The following is a 20,473-nucleotide window of genomic DNA, read 5'->3' as shown; positions in this document are numbered from 1 at the left end:
ATAGAACAGTGTAACTGGGTATCTGGGGATTATAGAACAATGTAACTGGGTATCTGGGGATTATAGAACAGTGTAACTGGGTATCTGGGATTATAGAACAGTGTAACTGGGTATCTGGGGATTATAGAACAGTGTAACTGGGTATCTGGGGATTATAGAACAGTGTAACAGGGTATCTGGGATTATAGAACAGTGTAACTGGGTATCTGGGGATTATAGAACAGTGTAACTGGGTATCTGATGATTATAGAACAGTGTAACTGGGTATCTGGGATTATAGAACAGTGTAACTGGGTATCTGGGGATTATAGAACAGTGTAACTGGGTATCTGGGGATTATAGAACAGTGAAACTGGGTATCTGGGGATTATAGAACAGTGTAACTGGGTATCTGGGATTATAGAACAGTGTAACTGGGTATCCGGGGATTATAGAGCAGTGCAACTGGGTATCTGGGGATTATAGAACAGTGTAACTGGGTATCTGGGATTATAGAACAGTGTAACTTGGTATCTGGGGATTATAGAACAGTGTAACTGGGTATCTGGGGATTATGGAACAGTGTAACTGGGTATCTGGGATTATATAACAGTGTAACTGGGTATCTGGGGATTATAGAACAGTGTAACTGGGTATCTGGGATTATAGAACAGTGTAACTGGGTATCTGAGGATTATAGAACAGTGTAACTGGGTATCTGGGGATTATAGAACAGTGTAACTGGGTATCTGGGATAATAGAACAGTGTAACTGGGTATCTGGGGATTATAGAACAGTGTAACTGGGTATCTGCGGATTATAGAACAGTGTAACTGGGTATCTGGGGATTATAGAACAGTGTAACTGGGTATCTGGGGATTATAGAACAGTGTAACTGGGTATCTGGGATTATAGAACAGTGTAAGTGGGTATCTGGGGATTATAGAACAGTGTAACTGGGTATCTGGGATTATCGAACAATGTAACTGGGTATCTGGGGATTATAGAACAGTGTAACTGGGTATCTGGGGATTATAGAACAGTGTAACTGGGTATCTGGGGATGAAAGAACAGTGTAACTGGGTATCTGGGGATTATAGAACAGTGTAACTGGGTATCTGTGGATTATAGAACAGTGTAACTGGGTATCTGGGATTATAGAACAGTGCAACTGGGTATCTGGGATTATAGAACAATGTAACTGGGTATCTGGGGATTATAGAACAGTGTAACTGGGTATCTGGGATTATAGAACAGTGTAACTGGGTATCTGGGATTATAGAACAGTGTAACTGGGTATCTGGGATTATAGAACAGTGTAACTGGGTATCTGGGGATTATAGAACAGTGTAACTGGGTATCTGGGGATTATAGAACAGTGTAACTGGGTATCTGGGGATTATAGAACAGTGTAACTGGGTATCTGGGATTATAGAACAGTGTAACTGGGTATCTGGGGATTATAGAACAGTGTAACTGGGTATCTGGGGATTATAGAACAGTGTAACTGGGTATCTGGGATTATAGAACAGTGTAACTGGGTATCTGGGGATTATAGAACAGTGTAACTGGGAATCTGGGGATTATAGAACAGTGTAACTGGGTATCTGGGATTATAGAACAGTGTAACTGGGTATCTGGGATTATCGAACAGTGTAACTGGGTATCTGGGACTATAGAACAGTGTAACTTGGTATCTGGGGATTATAGAACAGTGTAACTGGGTATCTGGGGTTATAGAACAGTGTAACTGGGTATCTGGGATTATAGAACAGAGTAACTGGGTATCTGGGGATTATAGAACAGTGTAACTGGGTATCTGGGGATTATACAACAGTGTAACTGGGTATCTGGGATTATAGAAGTGAGTAACTGGGTATCTGGGGATTATAGAACAGTGTAACTGGGTATCTGGGGATTATAGAACAATGTAACTGGGTATCTGGGGATTATAGAACAGTGTAACTGGGTATCTGGGATTATAGAACAGTGTAACTGGGTATCTGGGGATTATAGAACAGTGTAACTGGGTATCTGGGGATTATAGAACAGTGTAACAGGGTATCTGGGATTATAGAACAGTGTAACTGGGTATCTGGGGATTATAGAACAGTGTAACAGGGTATCTGGGATTATAGAACAGTGTAACTGGGTATCTGGGGATTATAGAACAGTGCAACTGGGTATCTGGGATTATAGAACAGAGTAACTGGGTATCTGGCGATTATAGAACAGTGTAACTGGGTATCTGGGGATTATACAACAGTGTAACTGGGTATCTGGGATTATAGAACAGTGTAACTGGGTATCTGGGGATTATAGAACAGTGCAACTGGGTATCTGGGGATTATAGAACAGTGTAACTGGGTATCTGGGGTTTATAGAACAGTGTAACTGGGTATCTGGGGATTATAGAACAGTGTAACTGGGTATCTGGGGATTATAGAACAGTGTAACTGGGTATCTGATGATTATAGAACAGTGTAACTGGGTATCTGGGATTATAGAACAGTGTAACTGGGTATCTGGGGATTATAGAACAGTGTAACTGGGTATCTGGGGATTATAGAACAGTGAAACTGGGTATCTGGGGATTATAGAACAGTGTAACTGGGTATCTGGGATTATAGAACAGTGTAACTGGGTATCTGGGGATTACAGAACAGTGCAACTGGGTATCTGGGGATTATAGAACAGTGTAACTGGGTATCTGGGGTTTATAGAACAGTGTAACTGGGTATCTGGGGATTATAGAACAGTGTAACTGGGTATCTGGGGATTATAGAACAGTGTAACTGGGTATCTGGGGATTATAGAACAGTGTAACTGGGTATCTGGTATTATAGAACAGTGTAACTGGGTATCTGGGGATTATAGAACAGTGTAACTGGGTATCTGGGATTATAGAACAGTGTAACTGGGTATCTGGGATTATAGAACAGTGTAACTGGGTATCTGGGATTATCGAACAGTGTAACTGGGTATCTGGGATTATAGAACAGTGTAACTTGGTATCTGGGGATTATAGAACAGTGTAACTGGGTATCTGGGGATTATGGAACAGTGTAACTGGGTATCTGGGATTATATAACAGTGTAACTCGGTATCTGGGGATTATAGAACAGTGTAACTGGCTATCTGGGATTATAGAACAGTGTAACTGGGTATCTGAGGATTATAGAACAGTGTAACTGGGTATCTGGGGATTATAGAACAGTGTAACTGGGTATCTGGAATTATAGAACAGTGTAACTGGGTATCTGGGATTATAGAACAGTGTAACTGGGTATCTGGGGATTATAGAACAGTGTAACTGGGTATCTGGGGATTATAGAACAGTGTAACTGGGTATCTGGGGATTATAGAACAGTGTAACTGGGTATCTGGGATTATAGAACAGTGTAACTGGGTATCTGGGGATTATAGAACAGTGTAACTGGGTATCTGGGATTATCGAACAGTGTAACTGGGTATCTGGGGATTATAGAACAGTGTAACTGGGTATCTGGGGATTATAGAACAGTGTAACTGGGTATCTGGGGATGAAAGAACAGTGTAACTGGGTATCTGGGGATTATAGAACAGTGTAACTGGGTATCTGTGGATTATAGAACAGTGTAACTGGGTATCTGGGATTATAGAACAGTGTAACTGGGTATCTGGGATTATAGAACAATGTAACTGGGTATCTGGGGATTATAGAACAGTGTAACTGGGTATCTGGGATTATAGAACAGTGTAACTGGGTTTCTGGGATTATAGAACAGTGTAACTGGGTATCTGGGATTATAGAACAGTGTAACTGGGTATCTGGGATTATAGAACAATGTAACTGGGTATCTGGGGATTATAGAACAGTGTAACTGGGTATCTGGGATTATAGAACAGTGTAACTGGGTATCTGGGATTATAGAACAGTGTAACTGGGTATCTGGGATTATAGAACAGTGTAACTGGGTATCTGGGGATTATAGAACAGTGTAACTGGGTATCTGGGGATTATAGAACAGTGTAACTGGGTATCTGGGGATTATAGAACAGTGTAACTGGGTATCTGGGATTATAGAACAGTGTAACTGGGTATCTGGGGATTATAGAACAGTGTAACTGGGTATCTGGGGATTATAGAACAGTGTAACTGGGTATCTGGGATTATAGAACAGTGTAACTGGGTATCTGGGGATTATAGAACAGTGTAACTGGGAATCTGGGGATTATAGAACAGTGTAACTGGGTATCTGGGATTATAGAACAGTGTAACTGGGTATCTGGGATTATCGAACAGTGTAACTGGGTATCTGGGATTATAGAACAGTGTAACTTGGTATCTGGGGATTATAGAACAGTGTAACTGGGTATCTGATGATTAGAGAACAGTGTAACTGGGTATCTGGGGATTATAGAACAGTGTAACTGGGTATCTGGGGATTATGGAACAGTGTAACTGAGTATCTGGGCATTATAGAACAGTGTAACAGGGTATCTGGGGATTATAGAACAGTGTAACTGGGTATCTGGGATTATAGAACCGCGTAACTGGGTATCTGGGGTTATAGAACAGTGTAACTGTGTATCTGGGGATTATAGAACAGTGTAACTGGGTATCTGGGGATTATAGAACAGTGTAACTGGGTATCTGGGGATGATAGAACAGTGTAACTGGGTATCTGGGATTTATAGAACAGTGTAACTGGGTATCTGGGATTATAGAACAGTGTAACTGGGTATCTGGGGATTATAGAACAGTGTAACTGGGTATCTGGGATAATAGAACAGTGTAACTGGGTATCTGGGATTATAGAACAGTGTAACTGGGTATCTGGGATTATCGAACAGTGCAACTGGGTATCTGGGGATTATAGAACAGTGTAACTGGGTATCTGGGGATTATAGAACAGTGTAACTGGGTATCTGGGATTATAGAACAGAGTAACTGGGTATCTGGGGACTATAGAACAGTGTAACTGGGTATCTGGGGATTATACAACAGTGTAACTGGGTATCTGGGATTATAGAACAGAGTAACTGGGTATCTGGGGATTATAGAACAGTGTAACTGGGTATCTGGGGATTATAGAACAATGTAACTGGGTATCTGGGGATTATAGAACAGTGTAACTGGGTATCTGGGATTATAGAACAGTGTAACTGGGTATCTGGGGATTATAGAACAGTGTAACTGGGTATCTGGGGATTATGGAACAGTGTAACAGGGTATCTGGGATTATAGAACAGTGTAACTGCGTATCTGGGGATTATAGAACAGTGTAACTGGGTATCTGATGATTATAGAACAGTGTAACTGGGTATCTGGGATTATAGAACAGTGTAACTGGGTATCTGGGGATTATAGAACAGTGTAACTGGGTATCTGGGGATTATAGAACAGTGAAACTGGGTATCTGGGGATTATAGAACAGTGAAACTGGGTATCTGGGGATTATAGAACAGTGTAACTGGGTATCTGGGATTATAGAACAGTGTAACTGGGTATCTGGGGATTATAGAACAGTGTAACTGGGTATCTGGGGATTATAGAACAGTGTAACTGGGTATCTGGGGATTATAGAACAGTGTAACTGGGTATCTGGGGATTATAGAACAGTGTAACTGGGTATCTGGGGATTATAGAACAGTGTAACTGGGTATCTGGGGATTATAGAACAGTGTAACTGGGTATCTGGGGATTATAGAACAGTGTAACTGGGTATCTGGTATTATAGAACAGTGTAACTGGGTATCTGGGGATTATAGAACAGTGTAACTGGGTATCTGGGATTATAGAACAGTGTAACTGGGTATCTGGGATTATAGAACAGTGTAACTGGGTATCTGGGATTATCGAACAGTGTAACTGGGTATCTGGGATTATAGAACAATGTAACTTGGTATCTGGGGATTATAGAACAGTGTAACTGGGTATCTGGGGATTATGGAACAGTGTAACTGGGTATCTGGGATTATATAACAGTGTAACTGGGTATCTGGGGATTATAAAACAGTGTAACTGGGTATCTGGGATTATAGAACAGTGTAACTGGGTATCTGAGGATTATAGAACAGTGTAACTGGGTATCTGGGGATTATAGAACAGTGTAACTGGGTATCTGGGATTATAGAACAGTGTAACTGGGTATCTGGGATTATAGAACAGTGTAACTGGGTATCTGGGGATTATAGAACAGTGTAACTGGGTATCTGGGGATTATAGAACAGTGTAACTGGGTATCTGGGTATTATAGAACAGTGTAACTGGGTATCTGGGATTATAGAACAGTGTAACTGGGTATCTGGGGATTATAGAACAGTGTAACTGGGTATCTGGGATTATCGAACAGTGTAACTGGGTATCTGGGGATTATAGAACAGTGTAACTGGGTATCTGGGGATTATAGAACAGTGTAACTAGGTATCTGGGGATTATAGAACAGTGTAACTGGGTATCTGGGGATTATAGAACAGTGTAACGGGGTATCTGTGGATTATAGAACAGTGTAACTGGGTATCTGGGGATTATAGAACAGTGTAACTGGGTATCTGGGATTATAGAACAATGTAACTGGGTATCTGGGGATTATAGAACAGTGTAACTGGGTATCTGGGGATTATAGAACAGTGTAACTGGGTATCTGGGGATTATAGAACAGTGTAACTGGGTATCTGGGGATTATAGAACAGTGTAACTGGGTATCTGGGGATTATAGAACAGTGTAACTGGGTATCTGGGATTATGGAACAGTGTAACTGGGTATCTGGGATTATAGAACAATGTAACTGGGTATCTGGGGATTATAGAACAGTGTAACTGGGTATCTGGGGATTATGGAACAGTGTAAGTGGGTATCTGGGATTATAGAACAGTGTAACTGGGTATCTGGGGATTATAGAACAGTGTAACTGGGTATCTGGGATTATAGAACAGTGTAACTGGGTATCTGGGGATTATAGAACAGTGTAACTGGGTATCTGGGATTATAGAACAGTGTAACTGGGTATCTGGGATTATGGAACAGTGTAACTGGGTATCTGGGATTATAGAACAGTGTAACTGGGTATCTGTGGATTATAGAACAGTGTAACTGGGTATCTGGGATTATAGAACAGTGTAACTGAGTATCTGGGATTATAGAACAATGTAACTGGGTATCTGGGGATTATAGAACAGTGTAACTGGGTATCTGGGGATTATGGAACAGTGTAAGTGGGTATCTGGGATTATAGAACAGTGTAACTGGGTATCTGGGGATTATAGAACAGTGTAACTGGGTATCTGGGATTATAGAACAGTGTAACTGGGTATCTGGGGATTATAGAACAGTGTAACTGGGTATCTGGGATTATAGAACAGTGTAACTGGGTATCTGGGGATTATAGAACAGTGTAACTGGGTATCTGGGGATTATAGAACAGTGTAACTGGGTATCTGGGATTATAGAACAGTGTAACTGGGTATCTGGGATTATAGAACAGTGTAACTGGGTATCTGGGGATTATAGAACAGTGTAACTGGGTATCTGGGGATTATAGAACAGTGTAACTGGGTATCTGGGGATTATAGAACAGTGTAACTGGGTATCTGGGATTATAGAACAGTGTAACTGGGTATCTGGGGATTATGGAACAGTGTAACTGGGTATCTGGGGATTATAGAACAGTGTAACTGGGTATCTGGGGATTATAGAAAAGTGTAACTGGGTATCTGGGGATTATAGAACAGTGTAACTGGGTATCTGGGATTATAGAACAGTGTAACTGGGTATCTGGGGATTATAGAACAGTGTAACTGGGTATCTGGGATTATAGAACAGTGTAACTGGGTATCTGGGATTATAGAACAATGTAACTGGGTATCTGGGGATTATAGAACAGTGTAACTAGGTGTCTGGGGATTATGGAACAGTGTAACTGGGTATCTGGGATTATAGAACAGTGTAACTGGGTATCTGGGGATTATAGAACAGTGTAACTGGGTATCTGGGATTATAGAACAGTGTAACTGGGTATCTGGGGATTATAGAACAGTGTAACTGGGTATCTGGGATTATAGAACAGTGTAACTGGGTATCTGGGGATTATAGAACAGTGTAACTGGGTATCTGGGGATTATAGAACAGTGTAACTGGGTATCTGGGATTATAGAACAGTGTAACTGGGTATCTGGGATTATAGAACAGTGTAACTGGGTATCTGGGGATTATAGAACAGTGTAACTGGGTATCTGGGGATTATAGAACAGTGTAACTGGGTATCTGGGGATTATAGAACAGTGTAACTGGGTATCTGGGATTATAGAACAGTGTAACTGTGTATCTGGGGATTATAGAACAGTGTAACTGGGTATCTGGGATTATCGAACAGTGTAACTGGGTATCTGGGGATTATAGAACAGTGTAACTGGGTATCTGGGGATTATGGAACAGTGTAACTGGGTATCTGGGGATTATAGAACAGTGTAACTGGGTATCTGGGATTATGGAACAGTGTAACTGGGTGTCTGGGGATTATAGAACAGTGTAACTGGGTATCTGGGATTATAGAACAGTGTAACTGGGTATCTGGGATTATAGAACAGTGTAACTGGGTATCTGGGATTATAGAACTGTGTAACTGGGTATCTGGGGATTATAGAACAGTGTAACTGGGTATCTGGGGATTATGGAACAGTGTAACTGGGTATCTGCGATGAAAGAACAGTGTAACTGGGTATCTGGGGATTATAGAACAGTGTAACTGGGTATCTGGGATTATAGAACAGTGTAACTGGCTATCTGGGGATAATAGAACAGTGTAACTGGGTATCTGGGGATTATAGAACAGTGTAACTGGGTATCTGGGATTATAGAACAGTGTAACTGGGTATCTGTGATTATAGAACAGTGTAACTGGGTATCTGGGGATTATAGAACAGTGTAACTGGGTATCTGGGGATTATAGAACAGTGTAACTGGGTATCTGGAGATTATAGAACAGTGTAACTGGGTATCTGGGATTATAGAACAGTGTAACTGGGTATCTGGGGATTATAGAACAGTGTAACTGGGTATCTGGGATTATCGAACAGTGTAACTGGGTATCTGGGGATTATAGAACAGTGTAACTGTGTATCTGGGGATTATAGAACAGTGTAACTAGGTATCTGTGGATTATAGAACAGTGTAACTGGGTATCTGGGATTATAGAACAGTGTAACTGGGTGTCTGGGGATTATAGAACAGTGTAACTGGGTATCTGGGATTATAGAACAGTGTAACTGGGTATCTGGGGATTATAGAACAGTGTAACTGGGTATCTGGGATTATAGAACAGTGTAACTGGGTATCTGGGATTATAGAACAGTGTAACTGGGTATCTGGGGATTATAGAACAGTGTAACTGGGTATCTGGGATTATAGAACAGTGTAACTGTGTATCTGGGATTATAAAACAGTGTAACTGGGTGTCTGGGGATTATAGAACAGTGTAACTGGGTATCTGGGATTATAGAACAGTGTAACTGGGTATCTGGGGATTATAGAACAGTGTAACTGGGTATCTGGGATTATCGAACAGTGTAACTGGGTATCTGGGGATTATAGAACAGTGTAACTGGGTATCTGGGGATTATAGAACAGTGTAACTAGGTATCTGTGGATTATAGAACAGTGTAACTGGGTATCTGGGATTATAGAACAGTGTAACTGGGTGTCTGGGGATTATAGAACAGTGTAACTGGGTATCTGGGATTATAGAACAGTGTAACTGGGTATCTGGGGATTATAGAACAGTGTAACTGGGTATCTGGGATTATAGAACAGTGTAACTGGGTATCTGGGATTATAGAACAGTGTAACTGGGTATCTGGGGATTATAGAACAGTGTAACTGGGTATCTGGGATTATAGAACAGTGTAACTGTGTATCTGGGATTATAAAACAGTGTAACTGGGTGTCTGGGGATTATAGAACAGTGTAACTGGGTATCTGGGATTATAGAACAGTGTAACTGGGTATCTGGGGATTATAGAACAGTGTAACTGGGTATCTCGGGATTATAGAACAGTGTAACTTACTATCTGGGATTATAGAACAGTGTAACTGGGTATCTGGGGATTTTAGAACAATGTAACTGGGTATCTGGGGATTATAGAACAGTGTAACTGGGTATCTGGGGATTATAGAACATTGTAACTGGGTATCTGGGGATTATAGAACAGTGTAACTGGGTATCTGGGGATTATAGAACAGTGTAACTGGGTATCTGGGATTATAGAACAGTGTAACTGGGTATCTGGGATTATAGAACAGTGTAACTGGATATCTGGGATTATAGAACAGTGTAACTGGGTATCTGGGATTATAGAACAGTGTAACTGCGTATCTGGGATTATAGAACAGTGTAACTGGGTATCTGGGGATTATAGAACAGTGTAACTGCGTATCTGGGGATTATAGAACAGTGTAACTGGGTATCTGGGGATTATAGAACAGTGTAACTGGGTATCTGGGGATTATAGAACACTGTAACTGGGTGTCTGGCGGATTATAGAACAGTGTAACTGGGTATCTGGGATTATAGAACAGTGTAACTGGGTATCTGGGATTATAGAACAGTGTAACTGGCTATCTGGGGATTATAGAACAATGTAACTGGGTATCTGGGGGATTATAGAACAGTGTAACTGGGTATCTGGATTATAGAACAGTGTAACTGGGTATCTGGGGATTATAGAACAGTGTAACTGGGTATCTGGGGATTATAGAACAGTGTAACTGGGTATCTGGGGATTATAGAACAGTGTAACTGGCTATCTGGGGATTATAGAACAGTGTAACTGGGTATCTGGGGATTATAGAACAGTGTACCTGGGTATCTGGGATTATAGAACAGTGGTAACTGGGTATCTGGGATTATAGGACAGTGTAACTGGGTATCTGGGATTATAGAACAATGTAACTGGGTATCTGGGGATTATAGAACAGTGTAACTGGGTATCTGGGATTATAGAACAGTGTAACTGGGTATCTGGGGATTATAAAACAGTGTAACTGGGTATCTGGGGATTATAGAACAGTGTAACTGGGTATCTGGGATTATAGAACAGTGTAACTGGGTATCTGGGGATTATAGAACAGTGTAACTGGGATATCTGGGGATTATAGAACAGTGTAACTTAGTATCTGGGATTATAGAACAGTGTAACTGGGTATCTGTGATTATAGAACAGTGTAACTGGGTATCTGGGGATTATAGAACAGTGTAACTGGGTATCTGGGGATTATAGAACAGTGTAACTGGGTATCTGGAGATTATAGAACAGTGTAACTGGGTATCTGGGATTATAGAACAGTGTAACTGGGTATCTGGGGATTATAGAACAGTGTAACTGGGTATCTGGGATTATCGAACAGTGTAACTGGGTATCTGGGGATTATAGAACAGTGTAACTGTGTATCTGGGGATTATAGAACAGTGTAACTAGGTATCTGTGGATTATAGAACAGTGTAACTGGGTATCTGGGATTATAGAACAGTGTAACTGGGTGTCTGGGGATTATAGAACAGTGTAAACTGGGTATCTGGGATTATAGAACAGTGTAACTGGGTATCTGGGGATTATAGAACAGTGTAACTGGGTATCTGGGATTATAGAACAGTGTAACTGGGTATCTGGGATTATAGAACAGTGTAACTGGGTATCTGGGGATTATAGAACAGTGTAACTGGGTATCTGGGATTATAGAACAGTGTAACTGTGTATCTGGGATTATAAAACAGTGTAACTGGGTGTCTGGGGATTATAGAACAGTGTAACTGGGTATCTGGGATTATAGAACAGTGTAACTGGGTATCTGGGGATTATAGAACAGTGTAACTGGGTATCTGGGATTATCGAACAGTGTAACTGGGTATCTGGGGATTATAGAAACAGTGTAACTGGGTATCTGGGGATTATAGAAACAGTGTAACTAGGTATCTGTGGATTATAGAATAGTGTAACTGGGTATCTGGGATTATAGAACAGTGTAACTGGGTGTCTGGGGATTATAGAACAGTGTAACTGGGTATCTGGGATTATAGAACAGTGTAACTGGGTATCTGGGGATTATAGAACAGTGTAACTGGGTATCTGGGATTATAGAACAGTGTAACTGGGTATCTGGGATTATAGAACAGTGTAACTGGGTATCTGGGGATTATAGAACAGTGTAACTGGGTATCTGGGATTATAGAACAGTGTAACTGTGTATCTGGGATTATAAAACAGTGTAACTGGGTGTCTGGGGATTATAGAACAGTGTAACTGGGTATCTGGGATTATAGAACAGTGTAACTGGGTATCTGGGGATTATAGAACAGTGTAACTGGGTATCTCGGGATTATAGAACAGTGTAACTTACTATCTGGGATTATAGAACAGTGTAACTGGGTATCTGGGGATTTTAGAACAATGTAACTGGGTATCTGGGGATTATAGAACAGTGTAACTGGGTATCTGGGGATTATAGAACATTGTAACTGGGTATCTGGGGATTATAGAACAGTGTAACTGGGTATCTGGGGATTATAGAACAGTGTAACTGGGTATCTGGGATTATAGAACAGTGTAACTGGGTATCTGGGATTATAGAACAGTGTAACTGGATATCTGGGATTATAGAACAGTGTAACTGGGTATCTGGGATTATAGAACAGTGTAACTGCGTATCTGGGATTATAGAACAGTGTAACTGGGTATCTGGGGATTATAGAACAGTGTAACTGCGTATCTGGGGATTATAGAACAGTGTAACTGGGTATCTGGGGATTATAGAACAGTGTAACTGGGTATCTGGGGATTATAGAACACTGTAACTGGGTGTCTGGCGGATTATAGAACAGTGTAACTGGGTATCTGGGATTATAGAACAGTGTAACTGGGTATCTGGGATTATAGAACAGTGTAACTGGGTATCTGGGGATTATCGCACAGTGTAACTGGGTGTCTGGGGATTATAGAACAGTGTAGCTGGGTATCTGGGGATTATAGAACAGTGTAACTGGGTATCTGGGATTATAGAACAGTGTAACTGGGCATCTGGGATTATACAACAGTGTAACTGGGTATCTGGGATTATAGAACAGTGAAACTGGGTGTCTGGCGGATTATAGAACAGTGTAACTGGGTATCTGGGATTATAGAACAGTGTAACTGGGTATCTGGGATTATAGAACAGTGTAACTGGGTATCTGGGGATTATCGCACAGTGTAACTGGGTGTCTGGGGATTATAGAACAGTGTAGCTGGGTATCTGGGGATTATAGAACAGTGTAACTGGGTATCTGGGATTATAGAACAGTGTAACTGGGCATCTGGGATTATACAACAGTGTAACTGGGTATCTGGGATTATAGAACAGTGAAACTGGGTATCTGGGATTATAGAACAGTGTAACTGGGTATCTGGGATTATAGAACAGTGTAACTGGGTATCTGGGGATTATCGCACAGTGTAACTGGGTGTCTGGGGATTATAGAACAGTGTAGCTGGGTATCTGGGGATTATAGAACAGTGTAACTGGGTATCTGGGGATTATAGAACAGTGTAACTGGGTATCTGGGGATTATAGAACAGTGTAACTGGGTATCTGGGGATTATAGAACAGTGTAACTGGGTATCTGGGGATTATAGAACATTGTAACTGGGTATCTGGGGATTATAGAACAGTGTAACTGGGTATCTGGGATTATAGAACAGTGTAACTGGGTATCTGCGATTATAGAACAGTGTAACTGGGTATCTGGGATTATAGAACAGTGTAACTGGGTATCTGGGATTATAGAACAGTGAAGCTGGGTCTCTGGGATTATAGAACAGTGTAACTGGGTATCTGGGATTATAGAACAGTGTAACTGGGTATCTGGGGATTATAGAACAGTGTAACTGGGTATCTGGGGATTATAGAACAGTGTAACTGGGTATCTGGGGGTTATAGAACAGTGTAACTGGGTATCTGGGGATTATAGAACAGTGTAACTGGGTATCTGGGGATTATAGAACAGTGTAACAGGGTATCTGGGGATTATAGAACAGTGTAACTGGGTATCTGGGGATTATAGAACAGTGTAACTGGGTATCTGGGGATTATAGAACAGTGTAACTGGGTATCTGGGGATTATAGAACAGTGTAACTGGGTATCTGGGGATTATAGAACAGAGTAACTGGGTATCTGGGGATTATAGAACAGTGTAACTGGATATCTGGGGATTATAGAACAGTGTAACTGGGTATCTGGGGATTATAGAACAGTGTAACTGGGTATCTGGGGATTATAGAACAGTGTATTGGGTATCTGGGGATTATAGAACAGTGTAACTGGGTATCTGGGGATTATGGAACAGTGTAACTGGGTATCTGGGGATTATAGAACAGTGTAACTGGGTATCTGGGGATTATAGAACAGTGTAACTGCGTATCTGGGATTATAGAACAGTGTAACTGGGTATCTGGGGATTATAGAACAGTGTAACTGGGTATCTGGGGATTATAGAACAGTGTAACTGGGTATCTGGGGATTATAGAACAGTGTAACTGGGTATCTGGGATTATAGAACAGTGTAACTGGGTATCTGGGGGATTATAGAACAGTGTAACTGGGTATCTGGGATTATAGAACAGTGTAACTGGGTATCTGGGGATTATAGAACAGTGTAACTGGGTATCTGGGATTATAGAACAGTGTAACTCGGTATCTGGGGATTATAGAACAGTGTAACTGGGTATCTGGGGATTATAGAACAGTGTAACTGGGTATCTGGGATTATAGAACAGTGTAACTAGGTATCTGGGGATTATAGAACAGTGTAACTGGGTATCTGGGGATTATAGAACAGTGTAACTGGGTATCTGGGGATTATAGAACAGTGTAACTGGGTATCTGGGGATTATGGAACAGTGTAACTGGGTATCTGGGATTATAGAACAGTGTAACTGGGTATCTGGGGATTATAGAACAGTGTAACTGGGTATCTGGGATTATAGAACAGTGTAACTGGGTATCTGGGGATTATAGAACAGTGTAACTGGGTATCTGGGGATTATAGAACAGTGTAACTGGGTATCTGGGATTATAGAACAGTGTAACTGGGTATCTGGGATTATAGAACAGTGTAACTGGGTATCTGGGATTATAGAACAATGTAACTGGGTATCTGGGGATTATAGAACAGTGTAACTGGGTATCTGGGATTATAGAACAGTGTAACTGGGTATCTGGGGATTATAGAACAGTGTAACTGGGTATCTGGGGATTATAGAACAGTGTAACTGGGTATCTGGGGATTATAGAACAGTGTAACTGGGTATCTGGGATTATAGAACAGTGTAACTGGGTATCTGGGGATTATAGAACAGTGTAACTGGGTGTCTGGGGATTATAGAACAGTGTAACTGGGTATCTGGGATTATAGAACAGTGTAACTGGGTATCTGGGATTATAGAACAGTGTAACTGGGTATCTGGGATTATACAATAGTGTAACTGGGTATCTGGGATTATAGAACAGTGTAACTGGGTATCTGGGATTATAGAACAGTGTAACTGGGTATCTGGGATTATAGAACAGTGTAACTGGGTATCTGGGATTATAGAACAATGTAACTGGGTATCTGGGGATTATAGAACAGTGTAACTGGGTATCTGGGGATTATAGAACAGTGTAACTGGGTATCTGGGGATTATAGAACAGTGTAACTGGGTATCTGGGGATTATAGAACAGTGTAACTGGGTATCTGGGGATTATAGAACAGTGTAACTGGGTATCTGGGGATTATAGAACAGTGTAACTGGGTATCTGGGGATTATAGAACCGTGTAACTGGGTATCTGGGGATTATAGAACAGTGTAACTGGGTATCTGGGGATTATAGAACAGTGTAACTGGGTATTTGGGGATTATAGAACAGTGTAACTGGGTATCTGGGGATTATAGAACAGTGTAACTGGGTATCTGGGGATTATAGAACAGTGTAACTGGGTATCTGGGGATTATAGAACAGTGTAACTGGGTATCTGGGGATTATAGAACAGTGTAACTGGGTATCTGGGGATTATAGAACAGTGTAACTGGGTATCTGGGGATTATAGAACAGTGTAACTGGGTATCTGGGGATTATAGAACAGTGTAACTGGGTATCTGGGATTATAGAACAGTGTAACTGGGTATCTGGGGATTATAGAACAGTGTAACTGGGTATCTGGGGATTATAGAACAGTGTAACTGGGTATCTGGGGATTATAGAACAGTGTAACTGGGTATCTGGGGATTATAGAACAGTGTAACTGGGTATCTGGGATTATAGAACAGTGTAACTGGGTATCTGGGATTATAGAACAGTGTAACTGGGTATCTGGGGATTATAGAACAGTGTAACTGGGTATCTGGGGATTATAGAAAAGTGTAACTGGGTATCTGGGATTATAGAACAGTGTAACTGGGTATCTGGGGATTATAGAACAATGTAACTGGGTATCTGGGATTATAGAACAGTGTGACTGGGTATCTGGGGATTATAGAACAATGTAACTGGGTATCTGGGATTATAGAACAGTGTAACTGGGTATCTGGGGATTATAGAACCGTGTAACTGGGTATCTGGGATTATAGAACAGTGTAACTGGGTATCTGGGATTATAGAACAGTGTAACTGGGTATCTGGGGATTATAGAACAGTGTAACTGGGTATCTGGGGATTATAGAACAGTGTAACTGGGTATCTGGGGATTATAGAACAGTGTAACTGGGTATCTGGGATTATAGAACAGTGTAACTGGGTATCTGGGGATTATAGAACAGTGTAACTGGGTATCTGGGATTATAGAACAGTGTAACTGGGTATCTGGGGATTATCGAACAGTGTAACTGGGTATCTGGGGATTATAGAACAGTGTAATTGGGTATCTGGGATTATAGAACAGTGTAACTGGGTATCTGGGATTATAGAACAGTGTAACTGGGTATCTGGGGATTATAGAACAGTGTAACTGGGTATCTGGGGATTATAGAACAGTGTAACTGGGTATCTGGGATTATAGAACAGTGTAACTGGGTATCTGGGGATTATAGAACAGTGTAACTGGGTATCTGGGGATTATAGAACAGTGTAACTGGGTATCTGGGGATTATAGAACAGTGTAACTGGGTATCTGGGATTATAGAACAGTGTAACTGGGTATCTGGGGATTATAGAACAGTGTAACTGGGTATCTGGGGATTATAGAACAGTGTAACTGGGTATCTGGGATTATAGAACAGTGTAACTGGGTATCTGGGGATTATAGAACAGTGTAACTGGGTATCTGGGGATTATAGAACAGTGTAACTGGATATCTGGGGATTATAGAACAGTGTAACTGGGTATCTGGGGATTATAGAACAGTGTAACTGGGTATCTGGGGATTATAGAACAGTGTAACTGGGTATCTGGGGATTATAGAACAGTGTAACTGGGTATCTGGGGATTATAGAACAGTGTAACTGGTTATCTGGGGATTATAGAACAGTGTAACTGGGTATCTGGGGATTATAGAACAGTGTAACTGGGTATCTGGGATTATAGAACAGTGTAACTGGGTATCTGGGGATTATAGAACAATGTAACTGGGTATCTGGGGATTATAGAACAGTGTAACTGGGTATCTGATTATTATAGAACAGTGTAACTGGGTATCTGATTATTATAGAACAGTGTAACTGGGTATCTGGGGATTATGGAACAGTGTAACTGGGTATCTGGGATTATAGAACAGTGTAACTGGGTATCTGGGGATTATAGAACAGTGTAACTGGGTATCTGGGGATTATCGAACAGTGTAACTGGGTATCTGGGGATTATAGAACAGTGTAACTGGGTATCTGGGATTATAGAACAGTGTAACTGGGTATCTGGGGATTATAGAACAGTGTAACTGGGTATCTGGGATTATAGAACAGTGTAACTGGGCATCTGGGATTATAGAACAGTGTAACTGGGTATCTGGGGATTATAGAACAGTGTAACTGGGTATCTGGGGATTATAGAACAGTGTAACTGGGTATCTGGGGATTATAGAACAGTGTAACTGGGTATCTGGGGATTATAGAACAGTGTAACTGGGTATCTGATGGTTATAGAACAGTGTAACTGGTTATCTGATGTTTATAGAGCAATGCTTGAATTCCAAAACTCACATTATCCAAATTGTGCCAACATTGAGATGTTTTGTAACAAATTGTGTTTCTTCTCAGGCGGGACAGTGAAGATGCCAGAAAAACTGTCCAGACTGTCAGTAGAAACTGAATCCTGGAGTGCAATTTAAACCCAACTCTCAGAGCGAGAATCCGATGGGATTGGGTGGAACGCTGGTGGTTTTGCATCCTGCTTAATATTACTCTTCTTTCAAGTCAATGGAGAGCAAGATCGAGCATGATGCAAAACTAGCGTTCCACCAATCTCGTCAGTTTCCCGCCCTGTGAGTTGGGTTAAAATTGACTCCGGTAACATGTCGGCAGCTACGGATGGCTTGAAGGGCAGACTTGTTCGGCGGCCCCTTCTGCAGCACAATATCTGAGGGGGCTCTTTCAAGCAAGTTGGATCTTTCCAGATACGTTTTGGAAATGGTGTTGAGGAAACCTATACCAAATGGATTTGTTGTAAAGAGTGCGCTTCTACCTCCAGCGAGTTTACTTTGAATAACACTAACCTTGTCCTTCCCTCGACCCTGCTCTCGGATGTTGAGGGCGAGGCGGTGAGCTTGCTCCTTCGTGCTCAACAAGTTAACATTGTACGCGATGAGGAAATTCCGTGCTCCGGTAACCGTGGCCCCCCAGCGTGGAACAAATGTTGCCGTTCCAAAATCCGGAGCCCAGTCAGGATTCTGCAGCTGCAATGGGACAGGTTGGAATATTACACACAAGCCACTGGGCTGAAGGGAACTGAGGCTTTGCTGGGGCTCCACGTTATCTCCTTGTATAGGCCATCTTGGTATAGATGATGTATTCCTATTCAAGCCCTGTCCTATCACGGTCCAATTCCCTCCAAGACACTGATAAGCATAAACACACCACCATTAGGTGAGTGAAGCAGGAACATCTCCTGCAGGAACAGCAAATATCAGCATCTGGCTAAAGAGCTTGGGGTCTACATGAGAAAACGTTTGATAACTTTTCTTTCAAGGTTATGTTTCATCTGTCACAAAAAGCAATGCATCTTCAAACAAAAATATTACAAAAAATTGTGAACAGGTTATGTTAAATGTCACAGTGATTCATTCATTTCCTTTTGATGAAAGTCAGTTCTGAAGATGCTCTGAAGGAAATCACCAGGACACAGGAGTGATCCCAACACAGGGATGACCATGAAATGACAGACTGTTCACGTGACATGATCCCTGAAGTACCCTATGTTACTGTCTGTATTTCCGCTGATGTTAATCCAGCTCCCTCGCTGTCGACCTCACTAAATTCCCTGCAGCTGGTTCCCTCTGTTGCTAACTTAACATAAAGTTTTAAAATGGTAAGATTGCTGCAGCACTCTGGGATACCTGCTATCGATTCGTGTTAATCCAACTCTCTCAGTTGGGTTCAGTAACCCTTCCCAACCAGCACTTTGTGATACTGACAGTATCTGTGCTGACATTAATCCAGCTCCCTCACTCTCCCAGCCGGTGCCCAGCTCTTGTTCATCCACCTCTCTTGTTGTTGTACTCAGAGGTTCCAACTAGTTTTTAGAATAGTGGGGCTTGAGGGGAGAAGTAGTTTCATTTAAACAGCACTTTAGCATGTCTCCCAGATAAGCCCCAATCTGCTTCACATACAATAACTTGCTTTGAAGTGCAGTCACTGCTCTTTATGTAAGTAAATGTGGCAGATTTTGTGCTCAAGCAGCAATGAGATGAATGACCACTTCATCTACTTTTCGCTAGTCCTGGCTGAGGGAGGAATATCGGATAGTGCAGGACTGGAAAAGACTTTGCAGTCTATCTGTCTGGTTCCAAAAACTAATACCTTGTTGAGATACCGCGGCAAACGTGGGAGTCGAGACCAGAGCTATTGAAAACACAACTGCTTTATTCCAACCACATGACAAACAGGAACTAGAAAAGCCCGCGCATCCACTTAAATACTTCCCAGACAGGAAGTGCTCCCGGCAGCCTGTCCCTGCGGGAAACAAGTTGCTGGAGGAAAGGGCCCCCGGCTGGGGGCTTCTGCTTAGACTGTCTGTGCCGCCGTGAGCGGATTATGTCCAGTGGTGGCGTGTCGCCACAGAGCTCCCCCCAGAATCCGCTTAGGAGGAGTGGACGAGTCGTGACGGTGGTCTAATGGTTCTGCCGCAGCGGCTCTGAGTGGTCGCCGGTCTGGTTGGTTGGGTCGGGCGGTTCGCCGCCGGCTGTGCTGGCTTGCCGGGGGGACGGCCTCTAGTTGGAGGCTGGGCCACGGGGACCTGTTCCCCTGGTTCTGTGTGTGCTGGTTTGAGCTGGTCGATGGAGACTGTCTCGAC

At 41.9% G+C, this 20,473-nt stretch overlaps 1 protein-coding gene across 3 annotated transcripts in view; it reads right to left on the bottom strand.

Moving 5' to 3' along the window:
- ftcd (formimidoyltransferase cyclodeaminase) overlaps positions 1 to 20,473 on the bottom strand; it is a 230,332-nt gene that overhangs the window by 129,310 nt on the left and 80,549 nt on the right. For all 3 annotated transcript variants that reach the window (XM_085985366.1, XM_085985365.1, XM_085985367.1), the window contains exon 6: positions 18,678 to 18,857. In XM_085985366.1, coding sequence (XP_085841492.1) covers positions 18,678 to 18,857 — 180 coding nt within the window. The remainder of the gene's footprint in view (positions 1 to 18,677; positions 18,858 to 20,473) is intronic.

Source organism: Somniosus microcephalus, chromosome 4, assembly GCF_052327205.1.
Source record: "Somniosus microcephalus isolate GS21.2 chromosome 4, FLI_Smic_1.0, whole genome shotgun sequence".
In the NCBI taxonomy this organism is placed as follows: Eukaryota; Metazoa; Chordata; class Chondrichthyes; order Squaliformes; family Somniosidae; genus Somniosus; species Somniosus microcephalus.
Note: the sequence above shows the minus strand (reverse complement) of the source record. Positions and strands in the feature narration are given on the sequence as shown.